Source organism: Myotis daubentonii, chromosome 13 (genome assembly GCF_963259705.1).
Source record: "Myotis daubentonii chromosome 13, mMyoDau2.1, whole genome shotgun sequence".
Classification (NCBI taxonomy): Eukaryota; Metazoa; Chordata; class Mammalia; order Chiroptera; family Vespertilionidae; genus Myotis; species Myotis daubentonii.
In genome coordinates this window covers 46,522,486-46,541,131 of record NC_081852.1, presented here as the reverse complement: position 1 = coordinate 46,541,131, position 18,646 = coordinate 46,522,486, and the positions used below count along the sequence as shown (strand labels likewise).

The window sequence follows — 18,646 nt, the reverse complement described above, 5'->3', positions numbered from 1 at the left end:
CCCGTCTGCAACTCAAACAGGATATTCTTCTCAGTTCAGATAACTCTTGATCTAAGTGTATTACAAGAAACCTGCTCTAATCCCTCAAAGCAATGGTGTTATAGATAAGTAGCGGTAACTGAGGTGGCTTAAATTCCAGAAATGTACAAAAGATTTGGTTGGGAACAAAACTAAAAAATAAAGAAAGCTCCATCTGCACCGCTGTGACTTGAAGAGGTAAATTTAGAGCAGTAAAAATGCAAAGAATGACCCCTAAAAAAAGAAATAGCCATAAGAGTCCAGGATTGTCCTAATAGTCTTACAGGCTTCTCACAGTGTGTGTGTCTGAAGTCTGTGCGTGTTTCAGGGGTGTGTTTCTGCAAGCATTTTAGGAAAGTGAAATTGTTCTACTGATTTTTGGATCTGATGGAATCCATGTGGAAATTTATATATTTTACTGTGACATTATAACACTCTGATTATTTAATTGAGTTCCAGTATTTTTTCCCTGTTTAGTCCTTTTTCCTAACATATCACTGTTTACTTGAATGAGATGAGATAGACTTTGCCTTTTCTCTTTCTGTCAGCAACTATCATATTTTCACAATATGGGTATTAATTTTGATTTACCACTGACACACCAGTTAGTATATTGCAAAAACCCCAGCCCTCTTCTCCACTATAGCTCTGTATTGGCGGGTAATGACAATTTCTTTTACTTTTCTTTTTTTAAAATCCTCACCTGAGGACATGTTTGAAGAAGAGAGGAGAGGAGAAAGAATATCAGTTGCCTTCTGTACATGGCCCAACCAGGGATCGAACCAGCAACCTTTCAGTACACAGGATAACACTCCACCAACTAAGCCACTCCGGCTGGGCAACAATTTCTTTCATGATTTTTATGATGGCCTCTTCCATTTACCCGAAATATGCTCGAAAGTGCTCTTTTACTTTTTAGAGTGTGCCTTTCTTTTTTTTTTTTTTTTGAGATAAAGTTTATTATTTGATAAGTAATACACACAAATACTTAACAGTTAAAAATTCCAAAGGTATAAACTAGCATATATAGTGAAAAGAAACTCTGCCCCTCACCCACTCCTTAGAAGCAAACACTGGTACTAGCTTTTTTGTATTTCTCCAGAGATATACAAGAGTCAAAGCACACAAATATAATTCCCCCGAACAAATGACAATGTGTGATATGCAGTTATGCATTTGCTTTTTTCACTTAATGTATATTAGAGATCCTCTATAACAATGCATATGATCTCTTCCTTGTTCTTGATCACAACTTCTTAGTATTCTATTCTATGGATGTTCCCTGAGTGATGTAAGCAGTTTGGAATATATTTGTTCCAAACACTTCTATTCTCTTGTTTCTTCTCAAGTTGATTTTATGACTTTATCTATGGGTTCTGTTGAAGAAGTGATTTAACTGTAACAAGGAAGACCCTTGAACAAATTTAAAAATTTTATTTTCTAAACTTTTAAAAACTTAAAAAAAATTTATCCCAAGGGATAAGGATTTAGAGTTTTCAAAAGACCAGCATTATGGAAGTTGTGTGATGCCAAGACTTTCAGTTACTTCCTCTGTTTCCTCGTGGATTCCACCTAGACCGTGTCATGATCTAACAGCTTAAACATTTAAAATACTGTTGTTCACTGATTTCCCCATGTGGGTTAACATAGGTTACTGAAGGGAGAATTTTCTTCTAATAGTTGATATTAACTTTAATTCTCTTAATCTACAAAATATTAAATATTGCTTTTTAGCCCTTTAATTGAACACCAATTCAACATGCTATCTCCTATGTGACGAAAGATTTACATCAGGGAAATTCAAACTTCTAGTTGACCTCAACTCTTTTGGAAGAGCTGGGCAAGCAGTGGAGCCTGACCATTGTGATTCCTCTCCTCTTGTTGAGAGGGCCAAGAGGTGGAGACCTTGAGAGATGATAGGTTAACTATCCTGGGTGATGTCACATACCCACTGAGATTGGTCGTGCTTCAGGGATGCATGAGCAGCTGGGCAAAGTTCCTTTCTACTTCTTGGTGGCTCCGTAGCACTTGGAAGCCCAGGCCCTTGCCAAGTGAGGATCTGAACGTTAGCTCTGTCATGCCGGGGCTGATATCTAGGCAATTATTGTTTGGTTCTACTATTAGACTGACTTCAGTTTCAGCTTTTTAATCTATCCACTTCACTCCTAATTTATGAGCTCCAGTCATAGATGTGACCTTTAGCTTCTCTTTGCTTACTCTTTTACTGGGACACTTCTAGCATAAAGCCTGTCGTCTGTTGTGAAGGAGAGCTGGCATTGAAGCAATGGAGTTGGTGGTTCAGGGGCCGTTGTCCTATGTTAGGAGCAGGTGGTCTTGCTAAGCTCCATGTGTTTGAAACTTTTCTGACCAGCACTTGCACTGCTAAAGGAAGAAGAGCTCCAGCTGCACTCCTTGTTTTCGGGCCAATCTATGGAACCTGGGGAGATCCCAGGTTTAGCTGGGACTACGCCCTGATTTTCTCTTCTTGGTGGATTTTAAATGTAGGGAATTTTTCTCATTTATTTCTCCATTTGTGTTTGAAACAGCTGCTGTGAGAAGGGAAAAAAGACACATTTACTGGTTACATAATTTTTTTAAAAAAATATATTTTATTGATTTTTTTACAGAGAGGAAGGGAGAGAGATAGAGAGTTAGAAACATTGATGGTAGAGAAACATCGATCAGCCGCCTCCTGCACACCCCCTACTGGGGATGTGCCCGCAACCCTGGCACATGCCCCTGACCGGAATCGAACCCGGGACCTCTCAGTCCGCAGGCCGATGCTCTATCCACTGAGCCAAACCGGTTTTGGCTACATAGTTTTTTTGAAGTAGTGACACAGGTTCTGAAAGGATAACAGTTAAATTCTGGTCCAAAAGCTTTACCTAGTATATGAGTATGTGTGTGTATATATATTTTACTAAAGTACCCCTCCCCCAAATTAAATAAGACCTATCTTTATTCCATTCATATCCAAACTTTCATATTTAACAACTAAACACAACCCACCCTTTGTTCAGAATAATGTACTTGAATAATTGAATGATAGTCCAATTATCCTTTTGTATTTTTCACATTTTTAACAGGACCCAAAATCTAGGATAAGATAAATTATATTCTGTGATTCATTCAGTGTAATGAGTGTCTTGAATGAAAAAAACTTAAAGGCTCATATTTGACCTGGCACTTTCTTCCAAAAGAAGATACTTAAGAGAAAACTTTTCCCTAGAAGGTATCATTCTTTTCTTAGAAAAAAACTCATTAAGATTATATTTGTATATAATCTATCTCAGTGGTGACCTTATTTTTATGTATGTATTTACTTAAAGAAATCCATAGATACTCATAAAAATTTCAGAAGATCTTTTGGTTCCATTCATCTTCAAGTTTTATATCTTCCATCATCTGTTGCTAAGTGACTCTGTCTTCTGACTGACAGAAATCAGAAAAATCACAAATTCTGATGCTATATGGCAATACAGGAATTTATGTTAGATCCTAAATGTTCTACATTTTGTTCAAAATCTCTTTGACCACCACCTATTGACATGAAGAAGGCTATTTCAGACTAAGCAATAATAGCATTGCTTCATTGGCACATCTGGAAATCTGTTTTTCCTACGAAGTTACATTTTCTATTTCCATCCTGCCCACCCCCTTCCTTGCTCTTGGATCCATATAGACATATGATCCTTAAATTTTATATACATATGTGCATATTTACAATATATATTTAAGTACATATTATATAATTTATATAAAAGTTTGTGCTTGAAAATGTCTGTTTTCTCAGTTATAGTCAGGACAGTATCTTGGAATGATATCTGACCCTTTGGAAAATAAATCTAATACAGATGTTAATTGGATAACTAGAATTCTTAGGTAGTGGTTTGCTTTTTGTTGGAGATGACTTATGGTACATTATTTTTACTTTTTTCTTTTGCATTTTGGGGGGACAGGATAGGGTTTCATATCATGAATCTCTGTAACTCAGGAAACACACTGCCTTCATGTGCATTACAACTTTTACAAAGGTTTTTTGTAAAAGTCACAGAAGGCTAAAATTAACTTTAAAAAAACTTCTTTTGGCTCGGCCGGCGTGGCTCAGTGGTTGAGCGTTGACCTATGAACCAGGAGCTCAGGGTTCGATTCCTGGGCAGGGCACATGCCTGGGTTGCAGGCTTGATCCCTGATGTGGGGCATGCAGGAGGCAGCCAATAGATGATTCTCTCTCATTATTAATGTTTCTGTTTCTCTCTCCCCCTCCCTTTCTCTCTGAAGAGAGAGAATATATATATATATATATATATATATATATATATATATATATATATATAAATTTATCATTGGTGTAGGTCTTACAGTTCTTCATCACATTGAGACTTCTCCCATTGAGGTATAGCAGCGACTATCTATTGTTGCAAACAAACTGTTTTTTGTGAAAATATATTTTTAAAAACTTTATTTTGTAGAACAGATTTAGATTTACAAAAAAAATTGTGAAGCCAGTATAGACAGTTCCCACATACTCCCATTATCAACATCTTACATTAGTTCATTTGTATCAGTTAATGGACCAATCAGGTTTCCTTAGTTTTTACCTAATGTCCTTTCTCTTTTCTGTTCTAGGATATCCTATTACATTAACTTGTCATGACATGACTCCTTTGGGCCGTGACAGTTTCTCAGATTTTCCTTGTTTTTGATGATCTTGATATTTTTGAGGAGTTCTAGTCAGGGACATTCTCGATTGGGATTTATCTGATGTTTTTCTCATTATTAGGCCAGGATTATGAGTTTTGGGGAAAAGTACCATTTTTATCACCATATCAAGGGCACCTTCTATCAACATGACTTGTAGATTTTGAACTTGATCACCTGGCTGAAATAGTGTTTGTCAGCCTTTTCCATTGTCAAGCTACTCTCCCCCATCGCCCTTCCCTTTCCATATTGTACTCTTTGGAAGAAAGTCACTATATGCAGCCGTGTGTGTGTGTGTGTGTGTGTGTGTGTGTGTGTGTGTGTGTGTGGTGGAGGAGTTATGCTCCACCTCCTTGAAGGTGAAGTATAAGATAAATTATTTGGAATTCTTCTGCATGAGATATTTATAAAATAAACTTTTAAAATATCAAAATGAACTAGCTTAATTAAATTATTTTTCTTATTTCTTCTAATACTCCAATTTGGGTGTAAACACTTCTTGGGCTTTTTGTTCTGAACTAATTATCTGTGTAATACATGATCGCTGCAGGAAACTTAGAAAATGCAGAAAAATGTAAAGTGACAGCAAAAGAAGTACCCACAATTCCACCTGTCATAAGCCATAAGCATTCATTTCTAGCATTTGGTCATCTTCTAATCTTTTCTGCATAAAGTACCTATTTTTAAACAGTACTTTAAATTGTTTCATATGAAATAAAAATGTTTTATCTCTTAATTTCCAGAGTTGATATGACACAGAGAGTGGATTTATAAAAAAACAGAGATCTTGATGGTGTTTCTAATAGAATTTCAGGATATAAACCACCAACCTGATAGATAATTTCTGAAAACAACAGTTTAGACTCTATCCTTCCATTTACGACTTGCTCAAATGTTTACAGATATAGCATTCACTGTTAGGCCTCTTATTTCTTCTAATACTCTAATTTGTTCTTAATTTTACTATTATATGATAGCAAATAATTCCACATTTTAAATGGAATAAATAAAGTTGGAAGAAACTTAGGTGGCCAGATAAAAACTCTGACAATGATCTAGGCTTCAAATCTCCAACTCTCTTGCAGCATGATGTGTTTGGAATCATGACAACTTTTCTTTTTTGACTTTATTAATTTTATAAAGGTGATATATGCTTATAAAAATCAAACAATATGAAAAAGTAAAATCCAAAAATTGTATTACCTAGAAATAACTATATCTATCCATCTATACATACATACAAGTAGGGACAAAGTTCCCAAAAGGCTAATATATATACCATACATACATTGTTACTTAAATTCAACAGAAGAAACTGAAGCTGAAGCAAAATGAAGGAATTACTAAACTTTAGTTAGTTAAATGTTCTTTTGCAAGATACATCAGTTCCTACAAATCAGTTTAAAGATTATGAAAAGCATTAGGGGTTGTAAGTCTACATGGTTAACTCTTAAAAAGTAATTGAGACAGGAGCTAATTTATTTGCTTAGAAACAGCTTTTATTTAAATACCGGACTGCTTGATAGTCAGAGGTATAGTATTATTAGGTGTGTCTTTATTAGTTGTAAGGGACCTTAAAGGTCCCTTATTCCATTTTCTGCTGTGTATGGTGAAGGCATGGTTCAGAGCAAGCTTTGGGGTTAGATATGATTTAATACCTACCTGTTCTTCCATCCAGGAACCATGTGATCATAGGCCTGTTTCATCTTCTGCCCAAAATGGGTTAATAGTACCTTCCTCATGTGGTTGTTGATAGGAATAAGTGGAACAATACATGGAAAGCTCTTATGATAACAGAATATATTCCAATTTTCCATTTTGGCTTTGCCTTTCTGCATAGTGAGTACTTTGGATTTTTGGGGGCAATCACTAAACCATCAATTCTACCTTGAACCATTCACTTAATGTCTAATTTGGGTGTGAAAGGTGATTTGATGTTTTGTAGTGATTATTTAATTTCTCCATTAATAAAGGTAACATGGGGTAAAAGAGTAAGTTGCACTTGTGTGAGTGTGGATTTTAATACTGATTTGATTTATATTGGATTAATTAAACAATTTTCTGAGCCTTGAAGTTTTCCACTAAAATCTAGGTGCAATATGGATACATTACTCAATTTTACTGTGTAAAGGAACAGTTAAAAAATAGTCACACAGTAAGAAATTACAAATGTGTCTAACAGAAATCTGAACACAAAATATAGGAGCCATATACAGCATTTATTTCTGTCTTCCAGCGTCCCTCACAGTACACAGTATAACAAAATCAATAAATGCTAAGATGATGATATTACCTCAATTTGCAGAGTTCCCACCTCAACAGCCTTATAACAGTATGAATAAGTAAATTTCTTTACAATGATCTCAAAGCGATGGTCTAAATTCTTTAGGTGTACTGAAATGTCATAGCAATTATTGCTTTTAATAAGTAAACCACTGGCTGGAGTTTAGAAATCTTTTTCTACACAGCGCCTTTTTTTTTTTTGAGTATTTTTTTTTTTTTTGGTAACAGGATTTGACCTGTAACTATTATTGAGAATTTTCTTAGTGGAGTTCAAAGCATTTTACAGGGATCATCTCATTTATCCCTCGAAAGTAAGGCAGAGGCATTATCTCCGCTACAAACTGAGAACACTAAAAGGCCAACATAGGTGGGGTTTTCTGTTGTTGTTTTGCTAAGATCAAAAAGTAATTCTAGGGCAAAGCCAGACTCGGGTCTGACCTTGTTACATGATGCTTCTGCGACGCCATAGTGCAATGTAGTTGCTTCCCTACACCTCTTCTACACCGGGCTAAGGTGTTGAATAATTTCCAGAGTTGATTTCTCATTCATTCTTTCTACCTAAAAATGGGTCTTAAGATGTTAATACAAAATGAAACTCTCAAATCCTTCCTACCACAATTTGGGGGTACAGAATACACCGACAGGAATAAGCATTTTCCTCCCTCCCCTCCAAATCGTGCTGTCCAATGGAAAAATAATGCGGGCCACAAATGTGTAAGTCAGATGTATACTTTTAAATTTTCTTGTAGTTACACTAAAATATGTTATTTAGGCCAATGCATCAAAAATCCTATCACTTCAACGTGTAATTCATATAACAGTATGGAGACAGTTTACATTCTTTTTCTAGTATTAAGTCTTCAAAACCTGGTGTGTATTTCACACTATGGCCCACCTGGATTTGGATTAACCACATTTCAAATGCCTGAAAGCTACGCGTGGCTGGGGGGCGGGGGCGTGCCAGCAGGTCTAGACTTCAGTGGGTTTTGCTTGGCTCTCCCTTCCGATTGGTGCCCTTGTGAATGGAATGGGTGGCGTGGGGAAGGGCTCCTGGGTGACTCTGAAGAACCCACTTGCGTTCGGGTGGTGACTAATAAGAAGCCATTTACTGCTCCAAGACTGGGGAGTTCGGGACTCAGGATCTAGCAAACGGCAAACCTCCCCAAATGTCTAAAATACCAGCTCACTGCCAGGCCCACGGGTCCCACCCGGTGCGAGGACCCGGGCCAACTTCTAGGGGCTGCAGGCGGTGGGCCCGGGCGGTGGCTGGTGGAAAGGGGGCATCTCCCGAGGCGGAGGCGAGGTCTCAGCCGTCCCAGTGGGCGCTGCTTGCGGGCAGGAGCTCGCACCAGCCGCTCCTGCGGGGGAAGCTCGGCGGCGGCCTCGGCCGGGCCCAGGCCTCTCGCTGGAATGAACGCACGTGCTGGCGCCGAGCGCTCCCCGCGGCCCCGGCCTGGGGGAGGGAGGTCGGCTTCCCGGCCCGAACCCTGCGGCGGCTCCGCGGCTGCGAGGGGCGGGCCCAGGTCCCGGCCCGCGCCGCCCCATGTGACCCGGTCCGACACGGTATCGCCTCCTCCCGCGGCGGCGGCGGCTCGGGCTCGGCTCCGCGTCGGGCCGGCCCTGCGGCCGCTCATGGGCAGCCAGGGCCGCTTGGGGTCCCCCGGGAACGGCGGGCCGGGCGAGGGCGAGAGCGGGGAGGCGAGGAAGCCGCAGGAAGGGAAGGCCGCGCGGGAGAAGCGGAGGAAGGGGAAGGGGAGAGCGGGCGCCGGGCCGGGCGGAAGAGGAAGCGGGGCGGAGGGGAAGCCGGGGCCGCGGGACGCGCAGGAGGCGGCGGGGCCGGGGTCCGCGGCGGGAGCGAGCGCAGGCCCGGGGGCGGGAGCGGGGGGCGGCGGACGCGAGGAGGAAGGAGCGGGCAGGGCCGCGAGGGGAGCGGAGAGGAGCGCAGGGCCGGGGGAGGAGGCCGAGGGAAGGGACGATGGGCAGGAGGAGTGGAGGGTCCGGGCGGGGCAGCGCGAGGACGCCGGGCCGGGGGGCGCGCAGGGACCTGGGGGAGAGGCCGGGGGCCGCCTCGCGGGGGCCGGGGCGGAGGCCGAGGAGGAGGCGGCCCCGGAGCCCGCCGGCCGCCCCGCCGCGGGGCCCGCGCTCTGGCGCCTGCCCGAGGAGCTGCTGCTGCTCATCTGCTCCTACCTGGACGCGCGCGCGCTCGGCCGCCTGGCGCAGGTGTGCCGCTGGCTGCGCCGCTTCACCGGCTGCGACCTGCTCTGGCGCCGGATAGCGCGGGCCTCGCTCAACTCCGGCTTCACGCGGCTCGGCACCGACCTGTAAGCGCCCGCTCCCCGCCCCGGGCCGGCCCGCGTTCGGGGGAAAGGGCGGGGCGCCGCGGCCTGGCCGGCCCGGGGCCGTGTCGCCCCCCCCCCCCCTCCCGATACCCGAACCCCGAACCCGAGCACCCTTGTCTTCTCGGGGGGCTCCCATCCGAAGAGCCTCCCGAGAGCATCCCTCCGCCCCGAGGGCGGCCCCCACCGTAGCCACCCTCAGCTCTCCCTGCAGCGTTTGGTGCTCTTTCCACGACGCCGACTCCCCGCGTTCCCCGGCCCGAGCGCCCGCTGGTCTGGGGCCCTGGAGGCCCCCTCTGGCCCCGGTCTAGCGCTCTTGGCCACTGTGGGGTCCACCAGGACGTTTTGTGGAATTGCATCCCCGCACCCTCTTCTAAACGTTGTGGGGCTCCAGGGCGCAGATAGAACCGAATATGGAGAAAAGGGCTCACACCCGAGAAGAAGGCGCGGGGCCAGGGTCAGCTGTGCTTTAGGACTGGATACGGGCAGAACGGCGCCCAGAAGGGTGCCCGCGCATGGCAGGTGCCCGCGCACGGCCGGAGGCTGGGTTCCGTGTGGGCTCAATGGAAGGGCATGGCACTGCCGTTCGGCTTGTTCTTGGCGGGATCTGAGACCTCGAATGAACCACTTTCCTGACCCCTAAGCTATTAAATAGAAAGGAAACCATGTATGGACATAGGGGGTCGGCGCGGGGGGGGGGGGGGGGGCGGGGAGAAAAGTTTTCAGATTGCACCCAACTCCATCCAGTTTGGGTTAAAAAAAAAAAAGTAGTTCTAATACAGTATTAACACCAAAGAAAGTTGTTTTAAAACATACAAAGCTATAATGCCACCACCTCTAGACAACTATTCATTTTTTAAAACTTTTCGGTTGCACACTTCTTCCTCCCTCTCACTGATTCTAACAATAGGTACATAATAAAAGTTTGTAAGCTGTACCATAATGAGATTAAAAACATTCCTCTAATATTGAATGTTTATGTTATGCCCAACTTTTCGCTATTATAGATAACAATGAAATGAATAATGTATGTTTGGTAACAGCTTTATTGAAGTATAAGTCACATTCCATCCAATATAGTATATCTCTCTTTGAATTGGTTACTTAGGATAAATTCTCAAGATTGGCATTATGGAATCAAAGGTTGGTTTGTAAAGATATATCAAGGCACAGTGGCACCAGCAATGAATGATGAAACCAATTTCATGTGAGAATTTAAAAAATCTTCGCTATTTTGTGACACATAATGGTACTTCAAAGTTTTGTTATTTATGCATTTCTTTTACCACTGACCAGGATAAATATTTACCCATGTGTTTGTTTCACCTGTGAGATTGTTCCAAGTCTTTGCCCATTTACTATTGCAATCTTGATGTTTTTCTTATAAATTTGGAATCCTGTGGATTGTAGCTATTAGGCTTTAGTTTGTTTTCAAGTATTTTTCCCCAATTCTTTATACTTTAATATTTTTAGCCTATAGAAGGTTTACACTTAAAATAGGGTTACAGTTACTGAATGGAAAATAATACAGTAATTAATAAATAGCAATACAAGAATAAACTGTTTTGTGTACTCACAACTGTAAACCTACTTTTGTTTACTTCTGTATATCAGAATCTGTCAGTCTTTTGTGGTTTATTTTCTATTTCCCCCAAATCTGAGAAATTTATAACTCCTCTACAGACCTGATAAATCTTCTCTTTGAATAGCTACTTGTTTCCTTATCATTTGATTTTTAAAATGTTTTTAAATTGATTTTAGAGAGAGGGAGGAAGAAAGAGAGAAACATCAATGTGAGAAACATCGATGTGAGAGTGGAATATCAATTGGTTGCCTCCCACATGCACCTCCACCAGGAATTGAACCCATAACCTGGGCATGTGCCTTGACTGGGAATGGAATTGGCAACCTTTCAGTGCACAGGATGATACTCCAACCAACTGAGCCACACCAGCTAGGGCTGTTATAATTTGATTTTAAAAAATAGTTAAAACTTTCATCAATACCACTTTGTGTGCAAGGGATGAGACTTCAACTCTTATTTTCTAAATGGCTACTTAGTTATCACTATACATTTTGTTCTTTCCCTTTGTTCTAGAAAGCTTATTTTGTCAAATATTAATGTACATATACATACATATATATGTGTACATATATGTATATGTGTACATATCTATATATATGATCTATATCTGAACTCTTCATTTTGTTCTACTGATATATTTTTCCATTTCCACACTATTTTAAATATTTTTTTGATAGGGTCTAATATCTGTTAGGATTAGATTATCCTTGTTGGATTTTTTTTTTTTTTTTTTTGGTGTGTGTGACATCTCTACTTCCACTCACCCACCCAAGCAAAAATAAATTCTTTGCCTTTTCAAAAGTTTTTGTGGTTTTCGCTATGAAGTTCCCGCACACCTTTTATTATATTTATTCCTAAGTATTCCTAAATATTCTATGCATTTTGTTTTTATTATGTTTTCAGTATGTTTTCTAGTTGGGTATTTTAATCATGTACAAGATTAATCTTTTATAAATTTTGGTCATTTTGTTCTAGTACAATTTTATTGTTGATGATAATGATTATCTGGGGTTTTGAGGGTTGTAGTCTTGTTACCTTTATTCCTGATAAGAAAAACTTTCAGAGAATGTATCAGTTGACCTATAAAAGAAGTTGGCTAAAATGACTGAACTCAAGACAGCCAAGGCAAAGTTTTGCTTTCTCTCTCTCCTAGAGCAGTGATGGCAAACCTTTTGAGCTCGCGCGTGTCAGCATTTTGAAAAACCCTAACTTAACTCTGGTGCCGTGTCACATATAGAAATTTTTGGATATTTGCAACCATAGTAAAACAAAGACTTATATTTTTGATATTTATTTTATATATTTAAATGCCATTTAACAAAGAAAAATCAACCAAAAAAGTGAGTTCGCATGTCACCTCTGACACGCGTGTCATAGGTTTGCCGTCACTGTTCTAGAGATTAAGTGAACGAATGAAAGAATTTTTTTTCAGGTGTTTTAAAAGAGAGACAATGGGAATGAGTGTGCATTCTATAAGCAATAACAATAAAAAAAAGTGAGTTTACAGTATAAATGTCTGGTGCTTTGAGACTACAAAGTGATAGAGCTTTATTATTTGTTCGGCCTGTGTATTTTGAGTTCTTGACTGTGCCCTGGGATGAGGTATCTCCAAACTTCTAGGGAAGCTGCTTTACCACAGCACTTGATAAAGAGCAAGGTCATTGTTTTCTGAGCTGAGAGGAAAAGTTTGTATTAGAGCAGGTGGAACCCGTGTTGACCAGTGTGGTCTGTTTCTGGACAGCTGCAGAGACGTGATAAGCTACCAAGAGAGGTACTTGTCATCCCTGGAGGGAGATGGCATGCACCCATTCCTCTTAGGGCATCAGGGCGCTAGGGCCAAAGTTCAGTGAGAGTATGGCTGCTTGGATGGTGGTAGGGCTGTAGTTCATGCTTTGGGCTGATTAATTGCCAACTGGACAGTGGGATAAGTTTTTGTCAGTGACACAAAACTTCATTTTATCAGAAGCTTCACCTTAACCTCACAGCATCAGAGTTTTTAGCATCTATCAAGAATGGGAATACCATACCTAGAAAAATGAGGCTTAAATGTGTGAGTGCTACAGCGTTCAGCACATAGTAGGCACTCAATAAATTGTTGTAAAGTAGAACTTCTTAATTGCTTGGCTTCTCCGCGAGTCAATCTGTATATGGCAGAAGTGGAGATGCGGCCTAAGGGCAAGAGGGAAAACACGCTGCCTAATTTCTCTCACCTGCCCTGGATGTTTTTGGAATCGTGACAGCAGAACCTGTGGGCTTAGGCCCGGGTCTGCACTCCCTGCCGGAGAGCCTCTTGATTCTCTGAAACACAAAACTGCTAAGGTTTACTGACCTTCCGGCCCAGGGCAAGTCCCATTCAGTTTGGCTGTTCCTAACTGATCATAGCTTTGTTGATGTGAGTAAGATGAACTGCTTTGGTTCCTTGTGATTTGTTAATGGTCTTATACTTGTGCTTGAAGGCATTTTGGCCACTTTTAAACCACAAACAAATGATTTGCTTTCCTTTAGGCCTCTTGCCCAAACAGTGAACACTGGTAGGTATCCTGAGGGTTTTCATTTTTTCTTGTTTTTTTTTTTTTTTTTTTTTTCCTCCAAGCAGACACAGAAACAGCCTGAGTCAGTCATCTGGCTTAAAATCAGTTTTGTTTGAAGGCTTTATTAAGCCTGGGGAAATAGAAATATCTTTAATATAAAAATCAAGGAAATGTTTCATATAGCAATCTTTTAAGTTTTCCCTAGAGCAGGGGGCAAACTAACTAGTTCAGTCTTCAAAAACAAAATAGTGAAATTGAACTCTGTCAGTTTATAACATTGGCTAAATGAAGGTAGTTAGTGTGGCAGGTGGAAGAACAAAGATGCTATCTACAGATATTCTGATACTGAAAATTAACAAGCGCAAAGAAAGGAAAGAAAGAAGTACATCTGTGTATGTACTAGTAAACCTATTTTTAAAAAATACTTCTGCCAGTCTTATGTTAAAGAAAGCCTACTTAATCCTCCTCCCAAATTAAGTCCTATATGTTCTCAAACTTGAATTTTATTTTAAATATCCTTTGAGCAATACCTGGGTGCGCTTGCATTTACCTGTGATAGATTTGCCTGGAACTAACAATAGGTGTTTAGGGAGTCAGGCTCTGAGGTGTTTGCCCTGGCATGTACATTCATTCCTCAGACGGGGTCTGGTAGGCTGGGAGCACTTTGAGGCTGGGGACCTGGGGTATCTATTTCAGTGATGATTAACGTCCAGAGTGGTGAGATGGACACAGATAAGCAGAGTGTGTTTGTTTGTTTTAAAATGATTGTGCCTAAGAGCATTTTTTTTGGGGGGGGGGCCCAGAAAGCATAAAGTTTCCTTTCCTAACTCTGAACAGAGAAGGTATTGCGGACTGGTTACATTTAATGCCTAAAACAAATATCAACTTAAAGTAACTTTGCTTTCTCCTTCACCTTTCTGCCTTACCTAGGGAGGAGAGTCACTTACTTGTTCTCCAGTTCATTGCAAGGTTTTGTATACAGGCTTGGCAAAAGTAGGTCTACAGTTGTGAGTATGCTGAAACACTGTATATCCTTGTATTATTTATTTATTAATTATTATTAGGTGTTTTATTAACTGTAAACCTACTTTTGCCCACCCCTGTATGGATGTTATTAATCTTCAGTCGTTTGGGGGAAGCCTTATTTTTAGTGGTTCTGTGAGCTAATAAAAATTGAGTTCAGTTTACATGCTTATAAAATAAATAAAACAATACACCTGTGGAAGCAGGAAATAGTCTAGTGCAGTCAGTACCTCCAAATGCAGACTGGAAGAATGGAAGGGGCCTTTTCCCCCCAGACCGTGAGAATATAGAAGCTGCTGATATCCTTTCCAGTCTTGTAAAACTGGAAGAGGAGGGGGTGAATTTGCTAGCTTTGAGGGCAGAAACATGGAGAAACCCAGAGTCCGCCCAATCTGCAGGATGAGCAATTCCTATTGGAGTGATATTTGAAGCTATTGCAGTACTCCATGCTTTGAATTTTCTGTGTCTAACACCTTCACCTGAGGTAAAAAGTTGTGCTTGAGCTGCTGAAGTCAAACTGACAGTGAGGTTACTGAGGCAACATACAGAGTTAATTTGACATGGAAAAGAATTACCTTTGTGTGACAACTTAACCTTAACTCTGGGTTGACTCTGGCATTGGATACATTTCTGGTCCCAACTCATAACCATGGAACAGGGAGGAGTTCAGGTAGAGTCTTCTGGAGGCCAGGCTCCAGTAAATTTTGAAAATTTAAGATGAAATAAGCTGTTTGAAAAATGAGAAAGTTGAGTTGAATTTTCAGTAAAAATTGGCATACCTCCGCCTTTGATTCTTAGAAACAGATTTTTGTTAAGCTCCAGAATTTATGTCAGGTGTGTCAACCATCAGGTGAGGCTGAGAATCCCAAGATCTGGCTTATTCTTTCTATTCAGCAGTCTTGCTCAGGTTTGACCAGGATTCAGCTGGAACTGCAGTTGTAATTTGTAGAAGCAAGATGGCTGGGCTAATTAAGAATCTTTTGAATCCTGAATCATGTAAATGCTTGAACTGTATCTAAAACTGAGTATGAGACTATCTGGAGAACGAATTTATTTCTTGTTAGTGGTTTGGCACCTGTCTCAACTTTGAATCAGTTCTTCATTATATTCAGACTGTCCACATTGCCCTCCTTGGAAGTCTGGGCCACCCAATGGGCCCCCGTGCCTGCCCCTCTCTAGCCCACAATTAATTGCCAGTACATTCTTTCTTCTTCTCCTTCGTTTTGGTATTTGACATGAGTTCAAATTGCTGAGAAAGGTGACAACTGTGAAATGAAGACAGGGCTTGGAGACACCTTAAAAAATACATGCAAAGGCCACTAAATGACAAGAGCAGACTGCCAGGCTCTTTCAAAACATCACCACGTCTGTTGACTTTCCATTCCTTGTCCACAGCACAAAATTGGAGGTCAAAGAATCATAGGAGTTAGAGATGGAAAAGACATTTGGGGTCAGCCAGTTCATCCCTCCGCCTTCTCCTGCCCCTGATTCCAAATCATTCCATACATTATATTTCTCCTCCAGCTCTTGTACAGTTTTCACGGTCTTCACTCAACCCCGGCCGTCACCTTTGGGGAATGATGCTGGAGGCTCTGTCCAGTTTCCCCGCAGCAAAGAGAGAGATTGCTTCTGCCCCCAGTTGACATTCGTGAACTTCTTTGTTGGTGGTCTCAGCTGAGAGGCTGAAGGCCCACGGCAGTCTCTGCTGCCTGGGGGCGGGCTTTTCTAGACAGGAAAGTGCATACAGTGTGTGATGATGTTGGGGAAGGGGAAAGGGCCAGGGTTCAGCGTAGCCACTGCTGAATTGGTTCCTAGACTCTTGTTTTTCAGGGCCCTTGACCTGAAAAGAGGGGTGTGTGTGTGTGTGTGTGTGTGTGCGCGCGCGCGCTAGGTATTGGGGAGGTGGACAGAGATAAGGAAATAACACTGAATAGGAGTTTGATAAGAATTCTACCTTGCAAATGGGCGGGTTAAACAAACAAAATAAAAAACAACAACAACTAGTCCTGTGAAGTAGTAGAAGTTTGTTTCAAGAAATACATGTTAGGGAAGAAAGTGGTTGGTGGCTTACTGTTCAAGAGGTTTTAGCTTAGAGTCAAGTTGAGAAGAACCGATGGGCTGGAGGGAAGTATTTTGGACTAGGGGACACTGTTGCTGTCGGTGGGTCTCCCCTTGTTTTAAGTAGCAGAGAAAGAAGTCCTCTGTTTACTGGCGGCGTGGTTTGGCAGGGAGAATGGTCATTTTTAGAGGCAGCTTTGGAAGGTTACCCCAGCTCCCCCTCTTGTTCTAGCAGCTGTTGGGAGCAGTCTGAAGAGGGTATTATATTTCTTCTGGTAACTCTGCCAAGAATGAGAGGAAATCCACAATCTGTGGGCTTTTTGGGGGGATGGGGATGGGGTGGCAGGTGATGGGACAGGGAAATGAAATTGTTTTATAATAAATATGTTGAGATACTGTTCCTGGAAAGCTGTTTCTCTGGAAGGAATGGTATTTCCCCTGCTGACCAGCTCTGTAATGGTCTCTGCCAGTACTTCTCTGTCTTCCCTGTAGCCCCCATGCTTCTTTGAATTTTCGTTAGAAAGTCCATATGGAATAGGTGGGTCAAGATGCCGATACGGGTGGTGTGTGTGCTTAAGAGAGGCCTTCCTCTAGGAGTTCCTAAAGGAGAACTGCTCATTTATCACTTATCTTGGCTGTAGTTTGACTTTATCATAATGGCCTAGGAACTGGAGATATAAAAACTTTCTGGGTGGTATCTAGTTCATGTTCTCTCCATCCCTTCATCCCAGGCTGGAAGGCACCAGGGATTTTGAAACTTGGCCACTAGGGCTAAGAATCTGCTTTGGTGGTTAATATGGAACACAGTTATAAGGTTAAAAACTGTGAGATGACCCCGATAAGCAGAGTAGTGTATTCCTCTCACATTTCAGGGAGTCCAAGGAAACGTCATTTTGAAGGTATGAGAATAAAGTCCACTTTTGAGTCTGTTAGTGCCCAGTTCGGGTTTCACTTAGAAGATGGTCTAGTTCAGTGGTCGGCAAACTCATTAGTCAACAGAGCCAAATATCAACAGTGCAACGATTGAAATTTCTTTTGAGAGCCAAATTTTTTTTTTCTTTTTTTTTTTTTAATATATATTTTATTGATTTTTTACAGAGAGCAAGGGAGAGAGACAGAGAGCCAGAAACATCGATGAGAGAGAAACATCGATCAGCTGCCTCCTGCACATCTCCCACTGGGGATGTGCCCGCAACCCAGGTACATGCCCTTGACCGGAATCGAACCTGGGACCTCTCAGTCCACAGGCCGACGCTCTATCCACTGAGCCAAACCGGTTTAAGAGCCAAATTTTTTAAACTTAAACAATATAGGTAGGTACATTGTTATTAACTTAATTAGGGTACTCCTAAGGCTTAGGAAGAGCCACACTCAAGGGGCCAAAGAGCCGCATGTGGCTCAAGAGCCGCAGTTTGCCAACCACGGCTACTATAAAGAAATAGTAGCATCTTTCTTGCTGTTGTTTATTCTCAGAAAGTGCTAGATTAGCCTTGGATTGTGGAATTCTTGAAAACTGATTCTGTGACCAAATGAGTGTGGGAAATGCTGTTTTCCACATCCCCTCTCTTGGGTAGTCACAGGCCCATTGGTAAATTAAAGACAACAAGATGGCCCTAGCCGGTTTGGGTCAGTGGATAGAGTGTCGGCCTGCAGGCTGATGAGTCGCAGGTTCGATTCTGGTCAAGAGCACATGCCTGGGTTGTGGGTTCAATCTCCTGTGGGGGTGTGCAGGAGGCAGCCGATCAATGATTCTTTCTCAGCATTGATGTTTCTAGCTCTCTCCCTCTCCCTCCCACTCTGAAATCAATAAAAATATATTTTTTCTCTGATAGAGACCCATTTATTGCCCAAAATGTTTTTATTATAAAATTCTTTTTTTCACTGATAAATATTCCTTAACATCTTGCAGAACATGCACACGGTCAAGTGTCCTGCAAATACAGACCTTGACCAACAGCAGGAGGAAATGAATGTGGATGTGAACATGACCATAAATCCTAAGCTCACCAAGGGATCAGGGTCATGCCCAGTGCTTCTGAAACTGCCTTGGACGGCTTTGCCCTGTGGGTGCCACATTAAGATACTTTATCTGCTCAGATCCCTCCCGTGAA

The 18,646-nt window shown here is 41.9% G+C and overlaps 1 protein-coding gene across 11 annotated transcripts in view; it reads left to right on the top strand.

Moving 5' to 3' along the window:
• The first annotated feature begins 8,385 nt into the window (after positions 1 to 8,385).
• The window catches only part of FBXW4 (F-box and WD repeat domain containing 4), an 80,259-nt gene continuing 69,998 nt past the window's right edge, over positions 8,386 to 18,646 (top strand). For 3 of the 11 annotated variants that reach the window (XR_009448244.1, XR_009448245.1, XR_009448246.1), the window contains exon 1: positions 8,391 to 9,323. Coding sequence is in view for 7 of the 11 variants with exons in the window: in XM_059661161.1 (XP_059517144.1) it covers positions 8,413 to 9,323 (911 nt within the window). In the remaining 4 variants the exon portion in view is untranslated. Of the gene's footprint in view, positions 9,324 to 18,646 lie in introns of all 11 variants that reach the window. The other 8 variants (XM_059661161.1, XM_059661160.1, XR_009448243.1 and 5 more) reach the window with 8 other exon arrangements.